The following is a 27,100-nucleotide window of genomic DNA, read 5'->3' on the forward strand; positions in this document are numbered from 1 at the left end:
AGGACCCCATGGACCCTCAGAGAGCAGGTACTATTTGGGTGGTGGATCATTCTCAGCACTGCAGTGTCACTGATGATGTGGTGGTGTGTTGTGCTGGCCTGAGTGGATCAGACACAGCAGTGCTGCTGGAGTTTTTAAGCACCTCAGTGTCACTGCTGGACTGAGAACAGTCCACCAACCAAAAATATCCAACCAACAGCATCCTGTGACCACTGATGAAGGACTAGAGGATGACCAACACAAACTGCAGCAGCAGATGAGCTGTCGCCTCTGACTTTACATCTACAAGGTGCACTGACAAGGTAGGAGTGTCTAATAGAGTGGACAGTGAGGGGACACAGTGGTTAAAAACTCCAGCAGCACTGCTGTGTCTGATCTACTCGTACCAGCATAACACACTAACACACCACCACGTCAGTGTTACTGCAGTGCTGAGAATGATCCAGCACCCAAATAGTACCTGCTCTGTGAGGGTCCATGGGGGTCCTAACCACTGAAGAACAGGGTAAAAGGGGGCTAACAGAGTATCAGAGAAACAGATGGACTACAGTCTGTAACTGTAGAACTACACAGTGCAGCTATACAGTAAGTGGAGCTGATAAAATGGACAGTGAGCGCAGAAGCAAGGCGGTGGTCATGACGCTCTGCCTGGTCGGTGTATTTCACAACAAAGTATGAAGTTCTGCGCTTTTCAGAAAATACTGAGTGTTGCTGCCATCTAGTGGCCATTAAACTGAAAGGCGCCTAAGCCGCGCCTGATGAGCTCGGCCAAATCTCAAATGGCTCCCCACTCCCTACATAGTGCACTAGGTGGGTATTAAAATATTAGCTCCTGTACCCAAATATAGCATAATACGTCGAACAAAGAGTCATTTGGGATTATTTAGGATTACCTAACGACTGTATAGAGTTCTATTTGGGTGAGGAAGCCAACTTTCATAATTCACAGAGTGCACTATATAGAAGGTAGGGAGCCATTTGAGACTCTGCCTATTATCGGTTGTACTTTCTTTTTTAAGTAAAAAATATTTAAATGAATAAAATGAAACAAATTCATTTTGACTCTTGATCTCACCTGGCCTCGCCGTTACCCCCGGGACTGTTCCATTTACCGTATTAGCTCAAGCGAGGTGTGTTTAATGAACCCTCGGAGGAGCCGCAGGTCGAGTGAACGCCGGATCGACTCCCGCTAAAAGTGGCAGACAAAGGCTGCTCCAAGCAGTACTGTACACTACTCGTCATTTTAACCTATAACATTCAGTTTGCTCTGGTAAAACTGGAAATAGGTTGTACTATAGGAAAATGCCACCTGCCATGTTCAACCAAATGTCGCTACTTTATTCCGCTAGCTTGCTAGTTAGCAGGCTAAAGGCTGCACAGCTAACTAGCAACAACATAGAGAAAGGAAATACACAAAGCTCACAGCTATGAAAGCAGTTATTAGTTAAATATGTTTATTTAAACCTTTAAAAACACCTTTTGCTTTACAAAGTCTGCACAGCTAGCTAATTGGTTCACTGACGGTGGACATAGCTTTGGTCAGACAGCTGTAAACAAACTAATTGTAAACAAAATTGTAAACACAAAAATTTCTGTCTGGTCCTGTCTTGTTTTTCAAGGAATTCTGAACAAGAGGCCTCACTGAGTCCGCACAGACAATTTACAAAGGACTTTAAGGACAGTACTATAAGGACTTTCGCCTGCATCTGTGTGGTCTTCAGCAAAGGGTGCATAGAGGCCACACTTCGAATGCCAAACTGAGAAATGGGACACTTCATAAACTCATGGCTGGAGTAGTATTAGACTTAGACTTAGACTTAGACTTAGACAGACTTTATTGTCATTCAAATTTACACCATACAGTGAGCATTAGAACAAAATTACGTTGCATTGGCTCAGAGTAGATTGAGGAGAACAGTAATAATAAGTAATACAATGTAGTGTAAAGTGTAGTGCACATGTAAACACACGTATATCAACAGATAAATACATTTAAATCAGTATATACACAAGAGCGTGTATTGCAGTGGAGCTCCCAGGTATGGAGTAATCAAAAAAGGAATTGGAGCAGCATTTTATTTAGAGTTCAGCCGTCTTATGGCGTGTGGGAAGAAGCTGTTTTTGAACCTGGCTCTTCTGCTTCGAAGACTTCGGAACCTCCTTCCAGAGGCCAGCAGGGAGAACAGTCCATGGTGGGGGTGGGAGGGGTCTCTGTTTATGTTCTGAGCTCTGGTCAGACAGCGACTTGTTGCAGCGTCCTGTATGGGAGGAAGTGAAGTCCCAATAATTCTCTCTGCTGTCCTTACCACACACGTGTATACACAAGTGCAAGCTGTTAAACTTTCAATCTCTTTGTCATTTTTTAGAAGATATTGAGAGTTAAATAACATTTTTTATCCACCTCTTGCAAAAAGAAGGCTGTGAAAACTTGGAACATGCTCCAACTTTTTATATAAAACATCAATATATATTGTAGGAGCTTACATTATTAGTCTATATATTTCTTGTGTACATTTTTATTTTGTAACACAGCTCCTCTTTCCCCTTTCCTTTGAGATGAACTTGTTTTTTGTCTTTAACTGCAGCGCGCCCTGAGTGGTTTAGTGTGAACTGTGACAGTAATGTGATGATATTATTATGCAGTTCAGTGACATCAAATCAGATGACATCATTAAAAAGCTTCACGTACACGTGCAGTTTTAGGGCTCACTAAAGCACAGACTGTACTACTAATGAAACAGAACAGCTGTGTAGATCATCCATTAGGAGCAGGTGGCAGCAAATCAAAGTGTTGCCGGATTGCAGATTTACACTAATACTGATCTTCACAAATCAAATTCATATAAATTCCAAACTAAAAGTCTGCTAGACCCAACATCCAAATAGCCTGTGATATTAAGCACATCTCGGATCTATGTGCATATAATCACCGGCTGTTTGGGTGTTGGCCAAATATTTATTTAGCAAACGTTTTCAGTGAAAATAATCACAATTACTCTTCATTTGATGCACTAATATATTGGGAAAGTAATAAAACACAAAATGTGCCCTGATGGAGTTTGCATGTTCTCCCCGTGTCTGCTTGGGTTTTCTCCGGGTTCTCTGGTTTCTTCCCACAGACCGTGCAGTCAGGCCGTTTGGACATGTTACATTGCCCCTTCGTGTGAGTGTGTGAGTGAATGTGTCTGTCTGTCTGCCCTGCGATGGACAGGCGACCTGTCCAGGGTGTATCCTGCCTTTTGCCCAATGACAGCTGGGATAGGCTCCAGCACCCCCCACAACCCAGAAGCAGAAGCAGCTTAGAAGATATGTGTGTGTGTGTGTGTGTGTGTGTGTGTGTGTGTGTGTGTGCGCTTTAGTGCTGATTGTCTGGTACCAGTCTGTGGGACGTTTGAAGATTATGTTTTCACACTGGCTGCCTTGCTGGTCCTCTGGGGGTCCTGACCACTGGAAGAAACATCAACATTACATTCAAAGAACCTCAGAAGACACATGTACTGTGCCGTGTAAAAGTATTTGCCCCTCACCTGATTCCTTCCACTTTTGCTTATTTGTCACACTTCAGTGTTTCAGGTGGGTCAACTTATTTTGATATTGGATAAAGGCAGCGTCAGTAAACAGAAAATGCAGCTTTTAAATGATCATTTTATTTACTGAAGATAAAGGTTTGTTCAAATGAAAAAGGAATTGCCCCCGAAACCTAATGACTAGTTGCGGTACCCTTGGCAGCAGCAGCTGCAGTCAAATGACTGAGTCTTTTACATTGTTGAAGAGAAATTTTGTCTCACTCTTCTTTGCAGAATCACTTTTACTTGCGTAGGAGGGTTTTCAAGCATGAACTGAGCTTTTAAGGCCTTGAGAAGGGATTCAAGTCAGGACTTTGACTCAGCCACTCCAAACCTGCTTCACATTGCCAGACAGGTTATATTTAATTGATGTTTAGATTCAACAGGGCTGGCAGGAATCATGAAACTGAACCCAGTACTCTAAGTATAAGTAAATATTTTGTAGCTAAAGGGCAGATTACTTTTTCACATAGGGCCATGGAAGGCTGACCAGAATTTTTCCATTAGTAAATCAAATCATTTAAAAAGCATCATTTTGCATTTACTTAGGTTATCGTTGTCTAATATCAAAAGTAGTTTGATGATCTGAAACATTCAAGTGAGACAGATATGCAAAAATAAAAGAAATTGGGAAAGGGCAAATAAACCATGTACTTGAGTAAATGTAGAGATACCCAAGGTAAAATATTACTCCAGTAAAAGTAGAAGTTCCTCCCTTTAGACCTCCACTTGAGTAAAAGTACAAAAGTATTTGACTTCAAATATAGTTAAGTATTGAAAGTAAAAGTACTAAAAGATTAATTATGACTCTATTGTCCTATTATCATTTGTTATCAAACTAAAGTGCACACTTTGCCCTGATTGGTGTTCTTGCTTCACACTTCTTTTGTTTTGACATGTTACGTTTTTACACACACGTAAAACAAAAGGAATGACAGATTTCTCAGAATGTAGTGGAGTAAAAAGTAAGATATTTGACTTGTAGTGGAGTGAAAGTAAAAAGTCGCCCAAAATGGAAATACTTCAGTAAAGTACAGCTACAGGAAAAACTATTTAAGTACAGTAATTAATCACATTTACTCAGTAACTGTCCACCACTGGAAATACTTTCTCTCAGCACTGTACGTTCAGTGATGGCTTAGTAAATAAAGTGGTTATATTTGTATTGCAGGCATCGCGACCGGTTTTTATCAGCACTTCTGTAAAGAAATCAGTAAGTTTGTCCCAACTATGGAGTCAAATTAGGGTCTTTAATGGTGACGAGAAAAAAAATATATCGCAAATATAAGATTAGCATTTTGCATTTTACGTTCCTGTTTTGTTTCTGCAATACTTTCCCTCTTTTGCGTTTCTTTCTTTTGTTTGCGCGTCACACTGCTTTTCTTTGCGTCTCGCATTTTACGTTCATCATTTTTTTTCGCGCTTCTCTCTTTTCTTTGCTCCGGTTTTACCCTCTGTGTGGGGGGGCGGGGAAAGAGGCGTGGCCATGAGCGAAAGGCGTTCGGTTTACTGGTATCATGGCAGACGGTCGCCCAGCTGGACCACAGGTATATACACTTTATAGACTGATGGTAATAATCGACTTTTATAGACATATTATCTAATTCGGTGGCTAGATTTGTTTTCACTTACTAAACTGTGCAGTGTGATCAGGGCTGTGAGAAGAGTAGGCTACCTGGCTAACATGGTAACCATGGATACCAGTTCCCCTATATAGCCAAATGGTTCCCACGGCGTCCACCGCTGGATCCCAACCCGTGTTTCTTTAAACATGTTATCTTGGTAAACGGGAGATAATGAACTCCAGTAGGTTAATTACGAGCTAACTTCAGTTAGTTTGAGCAGTGGACTGGGCTGGTGGTAGCTGCTTTTTTAAATGAAGACTTTTAGTTTAGGAACCATAATTTAGGCCGTGCATGTGGAGGTAGTTGGTTGTTGGTCATGGAGCTGGCTGGGCTAACCTTACTCTGTATAATACACTGTTAACGGCCTTTATATTTAGCAGAAAGAGTATCCTGATGTCACTCCGGCCACTCAGACTCTTATACATTTGCTGACTCAAAGCTCAAGTCAACAGGGAGGTCAGGTCCAGCAACCGAGACAACCCCTCCCACCCCCTCCTCCTTCTCCTGTTCCTCCTCCTCCACCATACCTAGCACAGGTCGATTATTATCATCAGTCTATAAAGTGTATATAGCTGTGGTCCAGCTGGGCGACCGTCTGCCATGATACCAGTAAACCGAATTGCCGCGCTGTGTGACGGTGGCTCCAACTGATGACGCGGTACGTCCACGACACGCCTTTCGCTATTGGCCACGCCTCTTCCCCCGCCCCCACACAGAGGGTAAAACCGGAGCAAAGAAAAGAGAAGCGCGAAAAAAAAACGATGAACGTAAAATGCGAGACGCAAAGAAAAGCAGTGTGACGCGCAAACAAAAGAAAGAAACGCAAAAGGAAGAAAGTATTGCAAAAAAGCAGCAACATAAAATGTGAAACGCAAAGAAAAGCAGTGTGACGCGCAAACAAAAGAAAGAAACGCAAAAGAGGGAAAGTATTGCAGAAACAAAATAGGAACGTAAAATGCAAAATGCTAATCTTATATTTGCGATATATTTTTTTCTCGTCACCATTAAAGACCCTAATTTGACTCCATACCCAACGAAGCATTTTACATCAAACCAAATTTTGGAAAAATCGGTGGGATTCCCCTTTAACGCTCACCCGGACCAACAGATGGCGGTAAACGGTCCTTTGCTGGGATGTAATGAGGGTGAGGAAGTCAGTAGAGGAGCTGCTGTGGACGTCGACGCCGTAGCGCTGTGGGGCTGTTTGGAGTTCTTGGACTGTTTTTTAAGCTGTCATGTCATTTTTAAAGGCCACGAAATGACGCCGAGGTTCATTTAGTCGGTTTGTACATTAGAGTTCGTGAAGAAAAAGCGACGCTTGCTCGCTGAAGGTAGTTGTGAGGTGTTAGCGCGGTGCTAGCTCAGTCGTAACCGTCAATGCCAGCATGGCAACGGGCGGCCAGAGTCCCGGCTCGGGAGGCGGTGAAGACAAGCTTCCCTCTCACAGACAGAGCGAAGGTAAGCTCGGTTTAGTGTTGTTTGGTACAAGCACGGGGTCATCATTTCTGCTTAAAGGCATCCCAGTTAGCCAACAACGCTAAACGGTCATTCTCTCTGTTTCTGTACGAGTGATGCAAAGCCGGGCCAAGGCAGAGCTGAGCCTACCTGACAGGTTCCGCAGGTTCCCTGGTCTCTGTAGCTAGTGCGCTCTTTAAAAAGACGTTTTTCCAGTTTTTTTTAGTAAAGACACTGGTACAGAACATCGAACCCTCAAAGAACAATTTACATGCCTCTATGGTTCTTTGGCTGGTGAAGATGTTCTCCAGGTTGATGGAGAACGTGTCGTATGTGGATCTATAGAGATTTTTTCTGAAAACGGCTCTTGATAGCACCGAAAAAAGGGGTTTTCTGTTACAAGATTGACATCGTTACAATTACTTAACGTTTTGGTGCTTAAAATAACAGCTTTCAGAAAGATTCTGTATAGAGACAAATGCAGCACTTTCTCCACTAATCTGCTGAACCATTTCATTAGGCAAATACTTCTTTACGTGTTCATGGTTCTATATAGAACCACTCTCTTTACTAAACCCATTGAAAACACATCTTTTTAAGAGTGTACCTCTAACCATTTGTATTCTTGGGAACATAAGATTTTGTCTGATAGGAGTGAAGTGTCTTTAAGTTTTTACACACTTCCTTTTACTGCCAGTCCATTCTGATTACAAGTGTAATTACATTAATGTTATTACTCTTATTTATTTACTTGAGACAGAATATGCTGTTACATCTATTAAGATGCACTTGTGTGATTACATGAGGCAAACCTGAAGTTGATACGCATGTATCGTTACATAAGCTATACTTCTGTAATCCAACTGTAACAGTGACTAAATCATCAGTATTTACATTGTTGTTGCATGTGTTTTCATATGTAACTACACAGTTATAAGAGACACTTAATATGAAGTGGGACCAGATTATCTTTTACATATGAACCATCAGTAGGGCAGAGTGTTGTTCAAAAGTTTTGGACACTGATACTTTGACTTCAATGTCAGTTGTTAAACAGCTTTTCCGATGTCTTTTTCTTAAGTCTTAAATGATGTGTTGAAAACATTACATTTCTATATTGGTGTAACATGTTTTACTGATTTTACTAACAGGCTTATTGGTTCACTGATTCTAATAAGACTACCTAGATATTGAGATTTGATATCGAACAACACTGAACCTTCTACACCCGGTGGTTTATAAGTTGAACTGAATTTTAATATTCAGCCCTAACCGTTCTATTTGGTACCTTCATATTTGTACTCTTGTCATTTGACACTTTGACACACACACTCTCCCTTTCCAGGGGAGCTGGATTTCAGCCTGAAGCAAATTTGTATCTTTCCACACCTCAGCCTATTGTCAGCCTACCTGTGCCATTATCTGTGACCCGATGACATATCAAATGCCTTCAGTCTCATTTTCCTGTTCTCAATGGAGACAACCCAGAGAGGCATTTAAAGAGGCAGTTTGCACAGTCAGTGTCTCATGTATCATAAGTCAACTACAAAAAACGGAGGTAGTATTAAGTTCAAAGTAGAGGTGAGCGATATGCCAATATTTATCATCACGATCAATTAGGTCACAGTAGGAGGCTGATAATATCACAGTCCTTCAAGGCATTTTCGCAGTACACGATATGTCACATTATACATTTCTCTGATATCTGGATAAATTAGAAAAGACAAAGTAGTTCCATATTTTAAAAATACTATCAAAAACTATGCATGCAATAATTTTGTATTGAACATCTCACAAACTGCCCTGAATTAAAATCAGTTAAGCAAGACCAATTTTGCTCTCTCTGTAATTAAACACGCAGTTGGTCTGTGTTGTACTGATGATATCCTCAATATGCCCAGAAAATCATGCTGTGGCATATTTTGATTTGTATATTACAATAATGATAACATCATATTGTCCACCTCTTTGTCACAACGCTAGAGATTGCAGATATGAGCAGAAAATGTTGTATCAGATATAGAAAGGAAAAAAGAATGGATGTGATCTATTCCTGTAACAAATATGTCCTGAAATAGTGTTTCCTCACGGTCTGCGATGTTTGTGTGATGTTTACAGTGTTGGAGTATTTTGAGCCTGATTGTAGGGTCGTGACGGTATGGATTTTTTCTTACCGTGGTGAGAAAGCAATGCATCACTGCGGTGCAGCACAGCGCTATTGAGTTAAAGTGGATGTGTTAAAGCAGGAAAAGTTCTCAAATGTGCAGGACAGTGGGCCAGAGTTGAGAAACACTGTTTTAAGCCATATCAGTTTCTGTTAATTAGAAGAATTTGTCTACTACTTCAAAATCTGTCAAACATTCAGAAGCTTATCCTGTTAGTGGTACATGCGTTAGCTTGCAGACGACATACCACTGTTTAATTAGCTTAAAATACATCTGCTTCTTCTGCAGACCTTTTCATGCATAACTCGTCTAGTCGACTAGTACGTTAAATGGTTGAACTGGGTCAATGATGCCAGTGCGACGCTTTTTTTTTAACCCCCTGTGAGGGTAATATTTCTCTTAGTCAAATAGAACCTGTTTGTCAGACCATTGTCAAACATTCACTATATTTCCAAAAGTATTCGCTCGTCTGCCTTCACACACATATGAACTTGAGTGACATCCCATTCTTAATCCATAGGGTTTAATATGAATTCAGCCCTCCCTTTGCAGCTATAACGGCTTCAAGTCTTCTGGGAAGGCTTTCCACACGGTTTAGGAGTGTGTTTATGGGAATTTTGACCATTTTTTCAGAAACGCATTTGTGAGGCCAGACACTGATGTTGGCCAGAAGGCCTGGCTTGTAGTCTCAACTCTAATTCATCCCAAAGGTGTTCTATCAGATGCAGCCCAGTATTCAGTTTATAATCCCACTGACAGTTGACTGTGGAATATTTAGTAGTGAGGAAATTTCATGACTGGACTTGTTACACAAGTGGCGTCCGATCACGGTACCACCCTGGAATTCACAGAGCTCCTGAGAGCGACCCATTCTTTCACTAATGTCTGTAGAAGCAGTCTGCAGGCCTAGGGGCTTGGTTTTATATATCTGTGGCCACGGAAGTGATTGGAACACCTGAATTCAATGATTTGGATGGGTGACTGAATACTTTTGGCAGTATATTGCATCACTGTATCACAGGTCCTCACACTTAAAGGTGATTATTAGTCAATTAATTCACATGATAATCAGCTATCACTGTCCCTTTTTACAGCCCGGTATTGTTATCGGCAAATAAAGAGCAGTATTGTGTCACTTCTACACAGTGCACAGTGCACTTCTCTGTGCATATCAGTACTTAAAGAACACTGAACAGTTTCATGGTTCATTACAACATATGAGCAACAGCATAATTAGTCACTGATTATTTGATTTTGAATAAAAATTGATAAAGCTTTTGAGGGTATTGTAAAACATTTTAAACTGACACTAAACATTGTGTATCTTCAAAATGTCTTCAAGTTAGGGCTGAATTGTTTGGGGGAAAATATCAAATTTCAATTTTTCAGACTAGTATTGTGATTGAAATTTTAATATGGCTATAAATTAAACTTGAAACCTTTTTTCTATCAAGAAGATCAGCGCATATGTTTTCTTTGTGCTTGAGGCTTAAGTGCTGAATATAATGTGCCGGACTGACAGTTCAAAAGCTATGCACTATTTAAATTTCTGCACTAACAACTTGTTGTCAACAGTGTTGATTGAAGCTATGATTAAAATAGCAGCCATTGTGATTTGAATTTCTTTAAGTATCTTCAAGTATCAATATATTTCTGACACATTACCCACCCCTAGTTGAAAACTGTTTGGTAATTGATCATTTTACCATCATAATGTATTAGGAAACCCAAGTTTGGATGATGTAACATTCAAATAGTCATAGGTTATATTTAAGTTGTGTCCTATTAAAAAGATTTAATTTTTTTTACCCATTGTTGATCCAGATTATGATCCGTTTTGGACAACTGTTTTTTTTCATTAATGTCCCCTACAGTATACAGTCGTACTGTCCTGCAGTGTGAGTATTAATGAGTGTGGGGGTGGGTTGACCAAATGACATCACTGAGCGCATGAATGGACCGTTTGTTGTTGCGTAACTGGAGTGTTACGCCAAGGTGGAGCAGGCAAACATATTCCTGAGCGCCAATAGTAGTAGGTGCGCCTTCAGTCCAGACCAGGACAAACTAGTCTTTCATATCCTTCATTTCTTAGATCTTATCTTGAGACTGTAGGTCAAGTACAGTTTGCCAATATACAATTGAATGCTTTAGATCTTCAAAGGTGTTTGATAAAGTTTACATATATATGTCCTGCTGTCTAACGATGGATTAAAAGTGTTTGAGGTTTTTGAAGGCCTTCCCAACAGTTAGCATAGTGTTTATTCTTTTACTGCAGCCACCTCATAGTGCATCTTTGTAACAGTCCAGGCATGTGTCCAGACTTCTGTTTGTCCACCACCTCAAAAGGAAGTTCCACTGATGTTTCTACATTTCTAGACTTTTTCTAAACTCAAGCTGTTTTACCTTAGAACACCCTGCATGTACTTTTCCACAATGAATGATTACATTTACACGCTCAAGACTGCTGTAGAAAACTGTCTCATCAGGCAGTGTTTTCATCATAATAATTCCTTGTAATAACTTTGTGTGACAAAGCTTTTAGAGCAGGGTTGCTCAATCCTGGTCCTGGATCCTGGTCTACCACCCTGGAAAGTTCAGATCCGCCACACCTGGCTCGTAAAGTCACATGCCCCTAAAGGCCTTGATTACTTGGATCAGGTGTGTTACATTAGGGTTGGAGCTAAACTCTGCAGAGTGGGAGATCTTTTTTTTTAAAGGGATTAAATGTTTCAGACATCTGGTTCCTATCACTACCACTGTGAACAGTTCTCTTAGTAAGTTTCCCTATAGCAGAGCGTTTCACATCAGAACGCCCCGGGGGTGTCCAGTCTTATCCACACAGGGCTGCTGTGGGTGCATGTTTTCGTTCCAGACAAGAAGAGCACACCTGGTTTCACTTGTTTAATCAGTCACTCTCAATCTTTAAACAACTGAGACTGTGCGCTCCTGCCTTGTTGCAATGAAAACCTACAGCCACACCGGCTGTTTGCAGATGAGATTGGACTCCCTTGTCTTAGCTATTTAATTGTGCCAAAAATGTTGAAGAATACACTGTCTTCCCCTTTAAAGATTAGTTCTTTTAAGTTTAGCCTTCACTTTGTGCTTCTTTTTCATAATGTGGTCTATGAACCCAACATGATATATTTTGCAAAATAGTTTACATTTTTTCTACTCATCATTTGTGTTTGTCAACAGCTAACAAGAAGCTGAAGTACATCAGTTTAGCGATTCTGGTGATCCAGAATGCCTCGCTGATCCTCAGCATCCGCTATGTGCGGACGTTGCCGGGAGACCGTTTTTTTGCCACATCTGCTGTGGTTATGGCGGAGGTCCTGAAAGTCTTCACCTGCCTCCTTCTCATTCTGTTTCAGAGGAGAGGTACGTTGTCTACTGCATTATAAGAGTCTCACTCACTTCCTTATCACTCGGTCATTGAGTCTCTTAAGTAAGTTAACCTATTCCTGCTGTACCCACAGAAATCGGGGTTCACTTGCCAAGTTAGACGGGTTTTAAGAACACTGACTAAAATCTAGCGATGCATGATAATATCGGAATAAAACCACTAGCAATAGAGAATTGCTTCAAAAATATGACCGATGTTTAGATTTGATTGATATTATATTTTGAACTGGTGTTCGACAAAATAATGATCATACTCTGGAAGAGCAGAATGTTTAGGTGATGCTGAGCTATTGTGCACCAAAAAAAGGCCTGTAATTCATTGTACTTCATTTGCAGCCAAATTATTTCTTTGTAATGCTAATTTAGAAGTCTTGCTGTATCAGAAGTCAGAATTGGACCAGAATTCCAATGTCAGTGCATCCCTACAAAAGTCCCCTTTAACCTATACAAAACTTATAGCACATTCTGAGTTGAGTTGCTGTGTAACATTCAGTTTGAGCTAATGACAACTAGGCAGGTCAGAAGTGACACCAGCAAATGAAATATAATGCTAATATTTGTCAGGTCATAAAAGAACCATCCAGTCTGTCCCAACACTGTGACCTTTCATAGACAGACACAAAGCAAATCTCATTTGAACTTAACAAAGAAGTCATGCGCAACAGTTTCTCAGTAAGTTGGACAGGATGCCAATGTTCTGTAAAGTTCCTCCAACACTGCAGCAGTTGACATCTGTTAATGTACTTGTGGGTGGAGCATTTTTAAGTCAATTCTCTGTTAGATTTTCTCCAGCTACAGAGCGAATGTTAAATATCTTTTGTACTGATTTAAAGATGTGAAATAATGCATGAGTAAATAATGGATTGTCTCTCTTTCTGTCTACGAATGTAGGGAATGTCAAGGAGTTTGTGGTGTTGCTGTTTGACTCTATAGTGGTCCAGTATTGGGACACACTGAAGTTAGCAATTCCATCACTCATCTACACCTTACAGAACAACCTGCAATACGTGGCCATCTCAAATTTACCAGCAGCCACTTTCCAGGTGAGGAACTGACCACATGCACCACTTACACCCCCCACCCCCCCATATCTCTCTCTCTCTCTCTCTCTCTCTCTCTCTCTCTCTCTCTCTCTCTCTCTCTCTCTCTCTCTCTCTCTCTCTCTCTCTGTGTTCTCTTTCAAAGTAATTCCTTGGTTTCGGAAATCACGCCTAGGGTATGTTTAATTGGGCTTATGCCAGTCCACGGGTGTTTTCGGTTTCTCAGTTCACTCTGTGTTCTCAGCTTTGCTAACCCCTTGTCTGTTTGTATTCTTGTTCTCTTTCCTTTAGCTTCCTTTTTCTTGCTTTCCTTCTTTTCTATGCATCTCTCCCTCTTAATTTTTTTCTGTCCCTGTCATTTTTTTTCTTGACTTATTTTCCTTTGTGTTCTTTCTTTCTCTTTACATTTTCTATCTATTCCTCTCTCTTTCTACATTGATGTGATTGTTAGTCTTCTCTACAATGTCCCCCACATGTGTACTCTCTTTCTGTAGGTGACATACCAACTGAAGATCCTGACCACAGCGTTGTTCTCGGTGCTGATGCTGCGAAAGAGCCTGTCCCGGGTGCAGTGGGTCTCCTTGCTGCTCCTCTTTGCTGGCGTGGCCATTGTCCAGGTGGAGCAAGATGGAAGCAAGCAGAAGGAGGCTATAGGCTCCTCTGCTAACCAGAACTATGCCAAAGGGCTGGTGGCAGTGGTGGTGTCGTGCTTGTCCTCAGGCTTCGCTGGTGTTTACTTTGAGAAGATCTTGAAGGGCAGTTCAGCCTCGGTTTGGCTCAGGAACGTACAGCTGGGTATTTTTGGCACTGTGCTGGGCCTGCTGGGCCTGTGGTGGAACGATGGTGCCGCTATAGCTGAAAAGGGCTTCCTCTTCGGTTACACTCCCATGGTGTGGGGTGTGATCTTCAACCAGGCCTTCGGGGGCCTGCTGGTGGCTGTGGTGGTGAAGTATGCGGACAACATCCTGAAAGGCTTTGCCACCTCCTTCTCCATCATCGTGTCCACAGTCATGTCCATCTACCTCTTCGGGTTCCATGTGGACCTGCTCTTCACAGTGGGTGCTGGACTGGTTATAGGAGCCGTATACATGTACAGCCTGCCCAAAGCTGCTGCGCCACCGTCCAGCACCAGGTCCTCGCACTCCTCATCAAACCACAGCAACAGGGCCGGAGATTCAGAGACGGATGAATTCCTTCCAAAGTCAGTGCTGGTGAAATGAGCCTATCTGCAAGGTTTTTCCTTCTGCGTCTCCCCCATATGCTTGTTTCTCATCTTTCACAACTTTCTTTTCCAGTAATCCCTCATTGGTTTATCTTCCTGATTCTAATTCTACCCTAATTCTTCTCTTTCTGCTGCTTTGGGGATGGTTTATCAACTACCTGCTGTCTTTTTTTCACTTGTGAAGAAGAGTCTTTTGGGCTGTGGGTTGGGTTGTCAGTATGCACACAGTCATGCTGAAAGGTTGAATTAAATGACTTGGGCTTTATCTTCTGCTCCTAGAGAATTGCCCTCCTGCTAAGTTCAGTTCCAGCCTGAGTGTCACACAACCACAAATTTTCAGATACTCTTGAAAACTTTAATTAGCTGGAGCAGGTGTGTTGGGAACTGAATTCTGCAGTGGTGTAGCTATCCAGGAAATGGGTTGGGCGTCTTGACCATCAGACTTTTTATGCCTTGAAGATTTTGGCTGATAATTTATGAAAAGCACAAAGTCTGGACAGAGGTAGCTGGCTTTATGTGTGTATACGTTATCACAGCGAGATATCAGTTTGGTAAATCTTCGTTGTTTCTGCTGTATGCCTTAAAAACTGTTCTCTTCTAAAGAAAAAGATATAACCTGGGCAACTGTAATTAAGGAGTCATTGGGACAGTTATTTTCAGTTCTGTTTATCCAAAGGCCAATCAAATGCTAAAAAATGTCCTAGCTACTAGGGATGCACCAATCAAAAAAGTTTTATGGCCAGTTCCGATTTCTTTACTTCTGTATTGGATGATGGCAGAATTTCTTGGCCAACTTTAATAAGACTTTAGTTCTCTGCCTAAAGCTCACACTGTGTGGGCTTAATGGACACTTGAAACACACTAGCACATTTTCTGTACTTTCTGCCAAATTTACAATACAAACATTTACTCTTTAGTCGAGCAAACTTTGCTATTTGAAGCTACACTATGTAAGATTTGTGCATTTAGAAACTTCTCTAGCAGAAATGTGTAATTGCACAAAATATGTGGAAGAACATTTTGTAATGTTCCCTGACCAGGTGACCTTGAAAGAGTATTCAAAGAAAACTCAGTCAAAACCTAGTGAATGATGTCTTTAAATTGCATTTGAGACCTAAACATTGAGCCAGACCTTTTATTTTAGGCTGTGCGTGTGATGTTGACATGTAAAGACTTCCTGTAAAATCTGACCAGATGCTTATGACTTTTTAAAATTACCATTTCATACCTTTTTTTTTCCTTCAGAGTCAGCCATGCTACTTTCAGTTTCAGCAAAAAAAAATCTTACCTAGTGCAGCTCAAATGAAAAATCAGGTGGCTTAAAAAAAAGGCTTTTAAAACAAATACAGTGCAGCACCAAAAGGAAAAGGCAACTGGCAATTTAGCACAATGAGTAGGGCATAATTATTCTACATGTCATTTTGATCTCAGCTGATTCTGATTGTGCATCCCTACTAGCTGCTTGTGTTAATTTATAGCCCCTTCTCTAAGATGCTACTAAGAATACAATGTCTAGTTAAATGAGGAGTTTGAGTGCCAAAATTATAGGTAACAGCAAAGTGCTTTTGAGAATTCCTTGGCTGGCCTTTCTGGTACAGTATGTGTTGTTTTTTGCAGTAGTGATTTCTAATAACACCATGACTGAAGCCACTGTAAATTAATTTGCATATGGTTACATTGCGGCAGAACTCGCTCTTAAACATAGTGATTTTTGGGAAATTCTAATTTTGTCAGGCAATTTAGTATGAAAATACTTTTATCTGCCTTAAATAATCAAATTATGGCCTAATGATTCATCGACATCCAGGGTCTTCTTATTTAGATCTTGTCTACAGTGTGCTTCGCCTGAGTTAGGAGACCTGTTAGATAATCAGATGTGTTGGAGCAGGGAAAGCATTAAACTCTGCAGTTCTCTGACCATATTTGACCATATAATCCACATGATTAAATACCCCAGAGTGGGCTCATATCAGCTCTGATGTAATCTTAAATTTAAATTTTTTCAAGTTCTGCATTTTCCCCCTTTCTTTCTTCCCACCCCACTGGACTTGAACTGGATACAGTCGAAACTTTCATGATACTTGTAATTTGATTGATGAGCTGCTGTGTGGGTCTTTCTAATGAACTGTCTGAAATGTTTCTCAGTCTTTCCATTGTACATACACTCAGCTTCTTATAGGACATTTCTGACTGGACTAGGGGTTCACCAGTACTCTTCACAGATAGCAAAATTGTGTAAAAACTGAGGGGCTGGCAACTATGTGTTTATTAATATATGACAAAAGACGTTATGTTTATCACTCATTACTAGCTCAAGTTAAAACTCACTGTACCTCAGTAGCCCCCAAAAGCCATCACCATCCACATGTCCGTCTTTATGATTTTGCACATCCATGTTTAGTTTTGTCTTATTGCTTGATGGTTACTTTTGAAATGGCACACCATTGAAATTTTGCTGTCGCCTATGCGCAAAATAGTCCCGAACATCACTAGTTATACCAGTTGTCTATTGCGCCCTCATATGCATGGTTCAGAAACATTCCTCAACTTGAATGATAGACCCCCTGTTCAAATAAGAACTGTTGTTTACTAGAAATAAAAATAAAATAAAATTTACGCTTTTTACTGAACGTTTGCATCGGAAGCTAAAACAGTTGCTCCTGTTGTGAGGGTCTGTTGTATCTTCATTAAATTTATGAATACAATTTGGAAAATGAGAGATAATGATTTCTAGAGAGACTTTTTGCCTTGACAGCAAACCCTCTATCCTAATTGCATTCAGAGCAACATCTTAATCACTTTAGCAATCTGTAGTTGATACTGGCCTATATTGACAAATAAATATTATTTATTATTATTATTATTATTATTATTATTATTATTATTATTATTTGCATTGAGCTGCCAAAAAATGGTATCGGTGGACCCCTAGTTAGTGCTAACTAACCCGGTTCTATCTCACCAACATGGCATCTAACATAACGAACATGTATGTGTGAGTGTGTCTGTGTGTGAATTTGAGCAGGGGGTAGATTTTTTTTCACCAGTGCTAAGAAAAAACAAAAAGGTTAACACTGTGCCTTTTTCAGTGCACTTGTGACTGTATAGTAACCAATGTCAAGTTTTACAAATGTAAATAATATAGTTATTATATCCTAATTATTTTGATTTGATGTTTGTCATGTTACATATTGTATATTTTTTTGTTGCTGCAAATATTTGATACAAATATGCCAAAATTCTTCTTTCATTAAGTTTTTTTTTTTTTTTTTTTTAAAGAAGCAAGGTTTGTGGAGATGGGGGGCGGGGGGTGTTTGAGACGTACCCTAGAGCATATCTTATGAATGTTATACTTTTTTCTTTTTGGGGTGCGCTTAATATATACTCGCCAGAGCACATGGTGACTGTTGGTGACCCAATGAAGGAGTATTTAAAGGGGTCAGGGATAAGTGCAAAGAGTAAATGGGTGGTTTTATTATCAATTTTGGAGGTTTACAACATATAAATCATAGACTCTTCCCTGGGTATAAGGCTGCTTTTTATACATTAGAATGACGTTCTGTGATTTTTCTTTGTATTATTTAAGCAGAATATTCTTCTTCTTTGGATGTGATTCTTGTATTGTTTTCTGGTTTTTGTTTTTGAAGGAATGTTGTCTTTTTTTTTTTTTTTTTTTTTTGTATGCCCAGGTGAGTTTATTGATTGCTGAGGAGAAAAGGTAATGAGGTGGTAGTTCACTGGATTTTATTTTTTATTGATTCTTTTATCCTTGTATCCGTTGGAGGTCCTGTCAGTGGCACAAGAGCCAGTGTTTTCAGGCAGCTAAAGTGAATGGTTGGGTGCGTGCTCGATTGGATTTTCAGGGATGAGAATATTCACTAAAGCCATTCTGACGCTGAAGGCCTGATTCACTAAGACCATAAGCTAATGTGTACAGCTGTCCTGTCTATTATGCACTACAAATGAATTACATATGGGCTGCATTTTCTGTGAAGACCAACATAGTAGACCCTGATATTGATGTTACATAATGGAAGACATACAGCTGTGTAGAAGTTTGGGCACCCCTGGTCCATTTACATATTTTGTTGATTTTCTAAGTGAAAATAAGTTCAACATGTCCTTTACAGAGAACACACTTCTGCACATCACATTTGCTAAAAATAATAAAACATAAAATATAGCCTAGCACAAGTTTTTTTTCCTCCAATGTGTTCAACTCAAATAAAAACTGCAGTAAAATTTTCAGAGCAGTGCTCATATATATACATTCACTTAGTGAAAACAAACATCCTTTAAAAGCACCACACACACACACACACACACACACACACATATATATATATATAAACATATATATGTGTGTGTGTGTGTGTATGTATGTATGTATATGCATATATGTGTGTGTGTGTGTGTGTGTGTGTATGTGTATATATATATATATAATGTGTGTATAATATAATGTGTGTGTGTGTGTGTGTGTGTGTGTGTGTGTGTGTGTGTTTGGTGCTTGTAAAGGATGTTTTCACTAAGTGAATGTTTTCACCCTATTTGAGCTGGATTAGTTTTATTAGAGCAGGTCTGGTGATGTAATTCGATTCGACTTGTCAGTTCATGTGGCATAAAGTATCTGTGTAGTTTCCCCAAATTTCCACAGGTTGAAACATCATAGCCTGGACATTAACTTGACTGTTAAATTTAGAGTTAAACAGTTCCAAACAAACAACAAAAGCGAATCAGTTAATAGCAGATAGTATAGCATCAGGCTAGTAAAGTGGCCACATTCAACTTAGCAAATGTCATGCAACCGGACAGAAATCACAAACTACAGACATGACAGATTTGTATTGGATTAAAATCACAGATCTCGTCAGAAATCACTCAGATTATAGCAGCTAGTCCAGCTGGAATACATTTTCACTCAGAAAATCAATGTTTAATATGACCGTACAGTGGTGTTCACATCTTTGCATATGAATGTATGTGATAGTTCTATAAGCCTTTTTGTGGCTTATTCTGTAGTAGCAGTTTTTTGCATTAGTGAATCTGGCCCTGTGTGCATATTGTTGTTTTCATATCAAACCTCATTCTCCCCCTTAAAAAAAAAAAAAAAAAAAAAAAAAACACCACTTGGAACACCAGCCCTTTATGTTGTATTAACATTGTGTAACAAATGGACTGAAAGGCAGTGGTCCAAAATGATCTAATACAAAATTAATGATATTAACATCTACTATCAATCAGAAGTTTGCAGTCACTTTGTCATATAGTAATAACTGGTGTTTAATAATAACTTATACAGTACAGCATAGATTAAAGTGTTATAAACTAGGCACTAAAACACAAACTGCTGATTTAAACCCAAGTATTTTGGGGGTGAAAATAGTAATTGAATAATAAACAAATTATTGATATATATCAATAACTGAGAAAGATGCATAGGATCTATGTATTTATCTGTCTATCTGGATAGATAGATGCAGTACAGCTTTCTCAGTTATTACCCATTCATCTACAGCTCTTTTCACCAGTGAAAATGCTTGAAACCTTTAGAATATTAGTGCCATATTATTAAAGTTATTTTAGACTTGAATATGCAGCAAAACTGCTTTTATATTCTTGCAGTGATTCCAAACTTTTGAACAATCGTAAAGTTACCATTATGGAGACATGAGGTTTTGTTCCAACAGTGACAATATGTAGAACGCTAACCTTCATGCAAACCCTTCTTTGACGTCAGTGGAAGATTATTATGAAGGTTGCGGTCTAGCACACAGCTTTATCGTCTCAGGATACTAGAATGTATGAGTGTTCATCATGAACACTAGGCTTGCACCTGTATTCCTTTGGGATTTAGGAATGTGGTGAATATCTCCTCCCTTTGTCGCCCTGATAAAAAACAGCATCTGCCTCTATTTGTGTTCTGACTAACACTGACTGTGGAAGTGCATGTATACATATCACAAATGTCCAGTTACAGTTTCTGTCCCTTTTTTTTTTTTTTTTTTTACTTTCAAAAGTGCACACAGTTCAGTTTGAGATTCTGTGGAACGGATTATTACTAGACCTGTTAAGTAACCTCTGTTTCTCCACTATGATGCTGGCACTATGATGGATTTGTAAATACTCTGTGAAAAGATGATAAACAGCCTTTGCTGGCCTCATTTCTTTTAGTGGCCTCTTTCTTGAGGCTGACAATAAACATCAAATAGTGATCATGTCCTGTTTTGTCATCTGAGCCTCAAAAGTGATTGTGTCTTCATGGCTAGTCTACACAAAGTGAAGGAGCGCGCCACTGTTTTTCATCATAATTTTTTTCTGGTGCTTCTGTAAAGTAAAGCTGATTACAACAGATGCCAGTGAAGAACATTAGGCCTCATTCACCAATAGATTATTCCTTAAAGTTGTTCTCAATGAAGGTCTCAACTAAAACATAAACCACAGACTTATTCTCCCCTTTGTGCTTTTGAGTGTGTGTAGATTCTGTTCTTACCTAAAAACAAATCCCAAATAAGAAAACATTGGTGAACATCAGAATCTCTGTGTAGACTGTGTTCATGGTTTTTAAGAAGTCATTTCTTCTTAAGAACAGTTGGTGAATGAGGCCCAGCGTTCCTAAACATGTAAATGCATGGACGTGCTAGATGTTCTAGGTATTTCACCCTCTGCTGTGCAGACCATTGGGATATTCAGAGAATTGAAAAAAATCCATCCGAAAACCACAAATGAATGCCCACGATCTCTGACCCCTCAGGCAGTACTGCTTTAATACTAATATGCTTCTGTGATCACCACTGTGGTTTGAGAATGCTTTGACAAACTATTGTCAAAGGAAGGTTTTTGCATCCACTAATGCAGTTTTTCTCAACCCTGGTCTTCAACACTGCCCTGCACTTTTTTGCTTTTCTCTGCTCCCAACACGCCTGATCCAACTAATCAGCTCATTAACAGCCCATTATTGAGTTAAAGTATGCTGGTCAGTGGTCCTCCAGAATAAAGACAGAAGCACTGCACAAATGGAAGTAAAACCGTTCTAGAAATCAGAATCACTTTATTTCGGTAAGTAGGGCAGTCGTGGACTGGAGGTTAGGGAACCGGCCCTGTGACCGAAAGGTTGCAGGTTCGATCCCCTGAGCCGACAACACGCGACTGAAGCGCTCTTGAACAAGGAACCTAATCCCCAACTGCGCCCTGGGTGCTGTGGATATGGCTGCCCACCACTCCAGGCAAGTGTACTCACTGCCCCCTGGTGTGTGTGTGCGCACTAGTGTGTGTGTGTGTGTTGTTTCACTGCACAGATGTACAGATCCCTGGAGGGGATGCAGGTTAAATATTTTTTTAATTATTTGCGCGAACGTTTTGCCGTTCATACTCACGTTTTCTTTTATTCATATTCAACATTTCTTAAATGGTTCCCTCGTTTTCTTTTAATCGTGCGCATGTTTACTTCGTGAGTACGCTTTTTGTTTATTCGTGATCAGGATTTTCTAATTCGTTCTTTCATTTTCTTTTTAATAGTCATCATGTTTCATTGTTAAACGCAAGTTGTTTTTGTTTGGTTTTTTTTTCTTCTTCATGTGCAAAATCGATGTAGTAGCTACAGGTCGTGTTATTTGTCCTGTGCAGGACTAACTAATAGCTCCCTGATGCTGACAGGTTTTGATGAGTTAGACGGATGAAATGATGGAGATGCTCATCAGGTCTGATTCTCATGTGGGGGGTTATGAGGAAACTGCATCTCCTCTTGAATCCGGCCCTCGGATTCATCAGTGCAGCTGCAGTTTGGTTAAATGAAGGAAGACAGTAAATTACAACCACAACCATCAAAAATTACAGGAAGAAATGATCAGTGTCAGTGTTTCAGCAAACTCCAATAAACACAGAGAAACGTTCATGTGGGATGAGGTCAAACGGCGAGAGAGTGTAATAGACCTATGGATTAGATGTAGATATATTAATGTGAGGCTGTTGAAACGCTGATCATTTCTTCCTGTAATTGTGTGATGGTCTCTAACACTGCCGTTTGACTGGGAGCAGAAACACCGTTTGCTGTAAAGAAGAGCTGCAGGTTCCTCATTACCCCCCAAATCAAACTCGCACATGCTGAGCGTCTCTGTTTATGATCTCATCTGTCTAACATGTCAGAACCTGTCAGACAGTCTCAGGGAGTTGTTGCTAAAATACAAACAACGTGCATTCAGTTAAAAATTAAACATTGCCACGATTAAAAGAAAACGAGGGAACGATTTAAGAAATCGTGACCACGAATAAAAGAAAACGTGCGTATGAACTGCAAAACGTTCACTCCAGGGCTCTGTACAGATGGGTTAAATACGGAGGTGGTGTTGTCCCATTGTGGAGCTAATTAAGGGTCACTTAATCTTAACTTATATTGCACATGCAAGGAATTTGTCTTGGTGAGTGCACACATGCATGACATAACATATTGAATTGACCAGACAAGCACACAGACCATTAATGAGTACTTAAGTTAAGGAACAAATAAAAGAAAAGTAGAATAAGTAGAATAAAGAATAATGAGCTAAACAGGTGTGTAAATATCTGTACATATGCAGGACTAATATTCTGTATTTAAAAAAAATACTTTTTAAATGGAGAATATTACAGAATAATACTCAGTGGTGGATGAAGTACACAAACCATGGACTTGAGTTAAAGTAGAGATCCCCAAGGTAAAATATTCCTCCAGTAAAAGTAGAAGTTCCTCCCTTTAGACCTCCACTTGAGTAAAAGTGGGGGGGTTTGCAGTCATGTAGTATTTTTCAAGAATGTCCTTGCTTATTTCAACTCAACACCAACCCATATTACCAGTCAGACAGAATTTACTTATCACTGCTTGCTTAGCATTTTACACAGTCCATAACTTTTAATGACTTGAGGTTTGTAGAAGCCAGTGGGCAGCTGCCAATGTGCCTCTGTTACCAGTGTTATTAAATTAATAATGTTTCAGTTCAGAGCACGAGGAAACATCCAGAAACAGATGCTGCAAATAGAGATTAGATTGACAAACTCCTGGGTGCTCTTTTAATACAGCTTCATAACAGTATAATCTGAAGAGCTAAAAAGAACCTGCCAGATTAGAGGCAAGATAATTAAAAATGGCAAAAAAAGGAAAACTTTATTTATTTGTGTTTGTTTAGCAGGAGAACACAAGAAAATCTCTGCATTAAACCTTAATTAAGGAATTTCTACTCAGACCAATTTTCTTCTCATATTCCTGAGTATTGCTTTGAAAAGTGCACAAACAGGACGAACCTGCTCAGCTGTGCTGGTCTTTTATGCAGTCCGTGTTTTTATCAAGCTACAGCACTGTGATTGAATGCCTGCATGTGTTTAAAGGTGACGCGTTATTTCTGAGTGCCATTTATTCTAGAATGAATAAATATTGAACACAAGTCCCTTGTCACTGTTCAATTATGTGTTAATAGAATCAGCTGCATTTCAGAAAACACAAAGATTTGTATCAGACACAACAGACATCCCTATTCTAATGACACATTTTGTTGATTTTCTAAGAGAAAAGAAGAAAGAAGTTACTACGTCCTCTACTAGAAGTAAACTTAAATATATATATATATATATATATATATATATATCCTCTTATCTCCAAAATAATAACTTTACTGGAGAAGGGGAAAAAATGCTTTTAACATAAGTCAATGGAACCAGACTTTTTTCCCAACTCATTTTGGGCCATTTTCTTTGGTCCATTCATCATGAGCTTTACACATAACGTAAACGGCAACAGGCAACAAATTATGTTAAAAACTGAAAAACAACAAAAGTGGATATTTTCTGTGAGTTCTGTGAGTGTGCATGATGTACCACTTCTTGGCTGAGCAGTTGTTGCTCCTAGACACTTCCATTTCACAATAATAGCATTTACAGTTGTCTGGGGCAGATCTAGCAGAACAAAAATGTCACAAAATGACTTGTGGCAGAGGAGACATCTTATGACTGTGCCATGTTTAAAGTCACTTAGTTCATTAGTATGACCCATTCTACTGCCAGTGTTTATCTATTGAGACCTAAAGGCAATGTGTTTTTATTTTATCCAGCTGTTATCAGGCTGAAACACCTGAACACTATAATTAGGAGTGTCCCAATAAAAATTGCCCATATACATAGCAGCACTTTACACAGGACTACACAGAGTGCAGATACACAACAGTGTGAAACGAGTGCAGAATACACGATAAATACATCAGACAATAAATATACAGAACAATAAATACACAAGGCAATACATATGAGTGGGTATCATGTATATGTCTAGACACAATGACCTTCATAAACACTAAGCAACTAGAAAAATGGTAAGTTTTATGGAACAACGTCTAACGGGAAATGCAAAAGCGCATAAGTATTTAATTTCATGCCAAATAACTTGATAACTCTGATTTTAACGTGTCCGTATCAGTTGCTGTGACGAGTACAGCGCTGCCAGGCCGTGCCAGTTGTTTTCTGATGTGAATTAACTGTGTCTGGGTTTGTTTTTGTCATTGTATTATAGGAACTCAGAGAAGGAGAAAGGAAGCTAAAATGTGAAACACTTCCACAAGAAATGAGCAGCCAGCAAGAAGCAGGAACACACTGTACCTCGGGACCAAAGGGAAAAGGAGTAACGTGAAGAGAAAAGTGCCTTAATGTAATAATAGTATTCATTTTATAACCAGTAACATTTCATTTTTCTAACACTAATCATAACACAGAATGTTTTACTGGACGACTGTATTTGTTTCAAATTGAAGTGGCTCTTTGATGAGAACATTTACTGTAAGGCTGAAGGCTGTTCAGTCTGTTTTCCTCATTTGACTGCCCTTTTTTCTTTACCCAAACAATTGGTCTGTCTGGGAATATCCAGTTCATAACATCGTTGAAAACTGGTTTTAATATTAACACTTTAAAACCTGGATGCTGATACAAAAACACACATGCGTTTTCTTTGTTTACATTTCTTTCTGTTGAGTGTTTTGTTTCCTGTACTATTTTCTGCATTATTATTTTTTTAAAACACTTAAATGATTAACAGATATTTATACTGAGGTGCTTTGCGTTGTTTACTTCATATTTTTATATCTTAGTCATATTATTTGTGCACATTATAGGAACCATGTAAGGAAAATAGCTTACTGCATTTTTTCAAAGTGCTCTTTTAACAGTGAGAGTAAAATTGCCTTCAAAATGTGCCTTAACGTTTTGCTTTCGGAGCACATTTGCTTATATATTATATTTGTTTATATATTATATTTTTTTCTTAGACTAAAATGCACATTTGGTGCAGTGGAGGCTGCATTTATCACTCCGTTATCAAAAGGCAAAGAATTTTACATTTTTAAGTGTGAATTTTAATTTGAATTTTTATTTATATGGAGCTCTCATTGGCGCCCTCTGCAGGCCACTCGCTACACTGACACCCTGGAAGAATTTTACCGTTTATGTTGCTGTGATAAATTTCGAGATGGTGCTAATGGGTTGAATCATTTCACATGATTACAAGCTTTGAACGAATACATATATATTTAATAAACATTTCAAACCTTTGACAATGTGGTGTTTCTCTTTATGGTGTTCATGAGGGGTTTAGCTAAATGATTAAGCTTAGTCTCTGTGTTGCAGCGCGGATTGTTTAATACTAAAGAGATTCCCATTAAATAATCTCACGTTGACAAGTCAAATTTTAATCAAGACTTTGCTTGATCTGTGGCGTTCAAGTGCCATTGTATATGTTGAATTACTTATGGTATGAATTTGTTTATCCTTTCCTAAATGATAATATACAAAACTTCCTAGATTAAACAGATGTTATTTAATAACTGCATTATTACACTTATTTTTTCTTAGTAGACTATTCGTAATAATTCATAATGATAATTAAGCTTTATGGGGTGGTTGCTTAGTGTAGTGGGTAACATCCCTGCCTTCTACACTGTAGACTGGGGTTCAGTCCCCACCTGGGCAAACACTATACCAATAAGGGTCCTTGGGCAAGACTCCTAACACCACCTTCGCCTCCCTGTGTAACAATAATCAAATTGTAATTCGCTCTGGAGCATCTGCCAAATACCGTAAATGTAAAAATAGTCTTTTATTTAGAAAAATCCACTTTCTTCTTCTCTCGCAGAGCTCAACCTTTCACACACTAGTACCCGTAGGGCTTTAATATTCATTTTAGACCAAAAGGAATCTCCAAAAAAGAGGAGAACCGAGTCCAGCAAACGCGAATCCCTTTGCGAACCTTTGACACAGTGAACTTTTATTTGCTTGCAGGGTGGATGTGTCCCAAATCCACCCCACGTTCTCAATGTAGTGAACTAGTGTATGAAAGTGAACAACATGATTAGCTACGTCAGCGGGCCACACTGAGCTGGAACCAAACATTGTATTATAAGTTAAAAACGAATTTATTACATGTAAAATCGCTTTAGTATGTGTAAGGTAAACGAAGATGCCGCAAGGCTATTCAAATCAAAGGGGTTCGGTTCATGAACCGGCTCTGGTTCGGTTCTCCCGTCTGCGTTCCAGTCTCGCGTCAACCGCTCGCCCCGCCCCCGTTTCCAGGGGCAACAGCAGCAGCCTTTGCAGGATGACTGCGCAGCGGGCT

The 27,100-nt window shown here is 39.4% G+C and overlaps 1 protein-coding gene across 1 annotated transcript; it reads left to right on the plus strand.

Annotated features, from left to right (window-relative positions):
* The first annotated feature begins 6,349 nt into the window (after window positions 1–6,349).
* Window positions 6,350–26,042, plus strand: slc35a2 (solute carrier family 35 member 2). The gene is made up of 5 exons (XM_017720430.2): window positions 6,350–6,649; window positions 12,007–12,189; window positions 13,105–13,256; window positions 13,748–14,454; window positions 25,010–26,042. The coding sequence occupies exons 1-5, from the start codon at window positions 6,577–6,579 to the stop codon at window positions 25,035–25,037; spliced, it is 1,143 nt and encodes a 380-aa protein (XP_017575919.1). The 5' UTR covers window positions 6,350–6,576; the 3' UTR covers window positions 25,038–26,042.
* The last annotated feature ends 1,058 nt before the right edge of the window (window positions 26,043–27,100 follow it).

The sequence above is a fragment of the Pygocentrus nattereri genome, chromosome 28, assembly GCF_015220715.1.
Source record: "Pygocentrus nattereri isolate fPygNat1 chromosome 28, fPygNat1.pri, whole genome shotgun sequence".
Taxonomy (NCBI): Eukaryota; Metazoa; Chordata; class Actinopteri; order Characiformes; family Serrasalmidae; genus Pygocentrus; species Pygocentrus nattereri.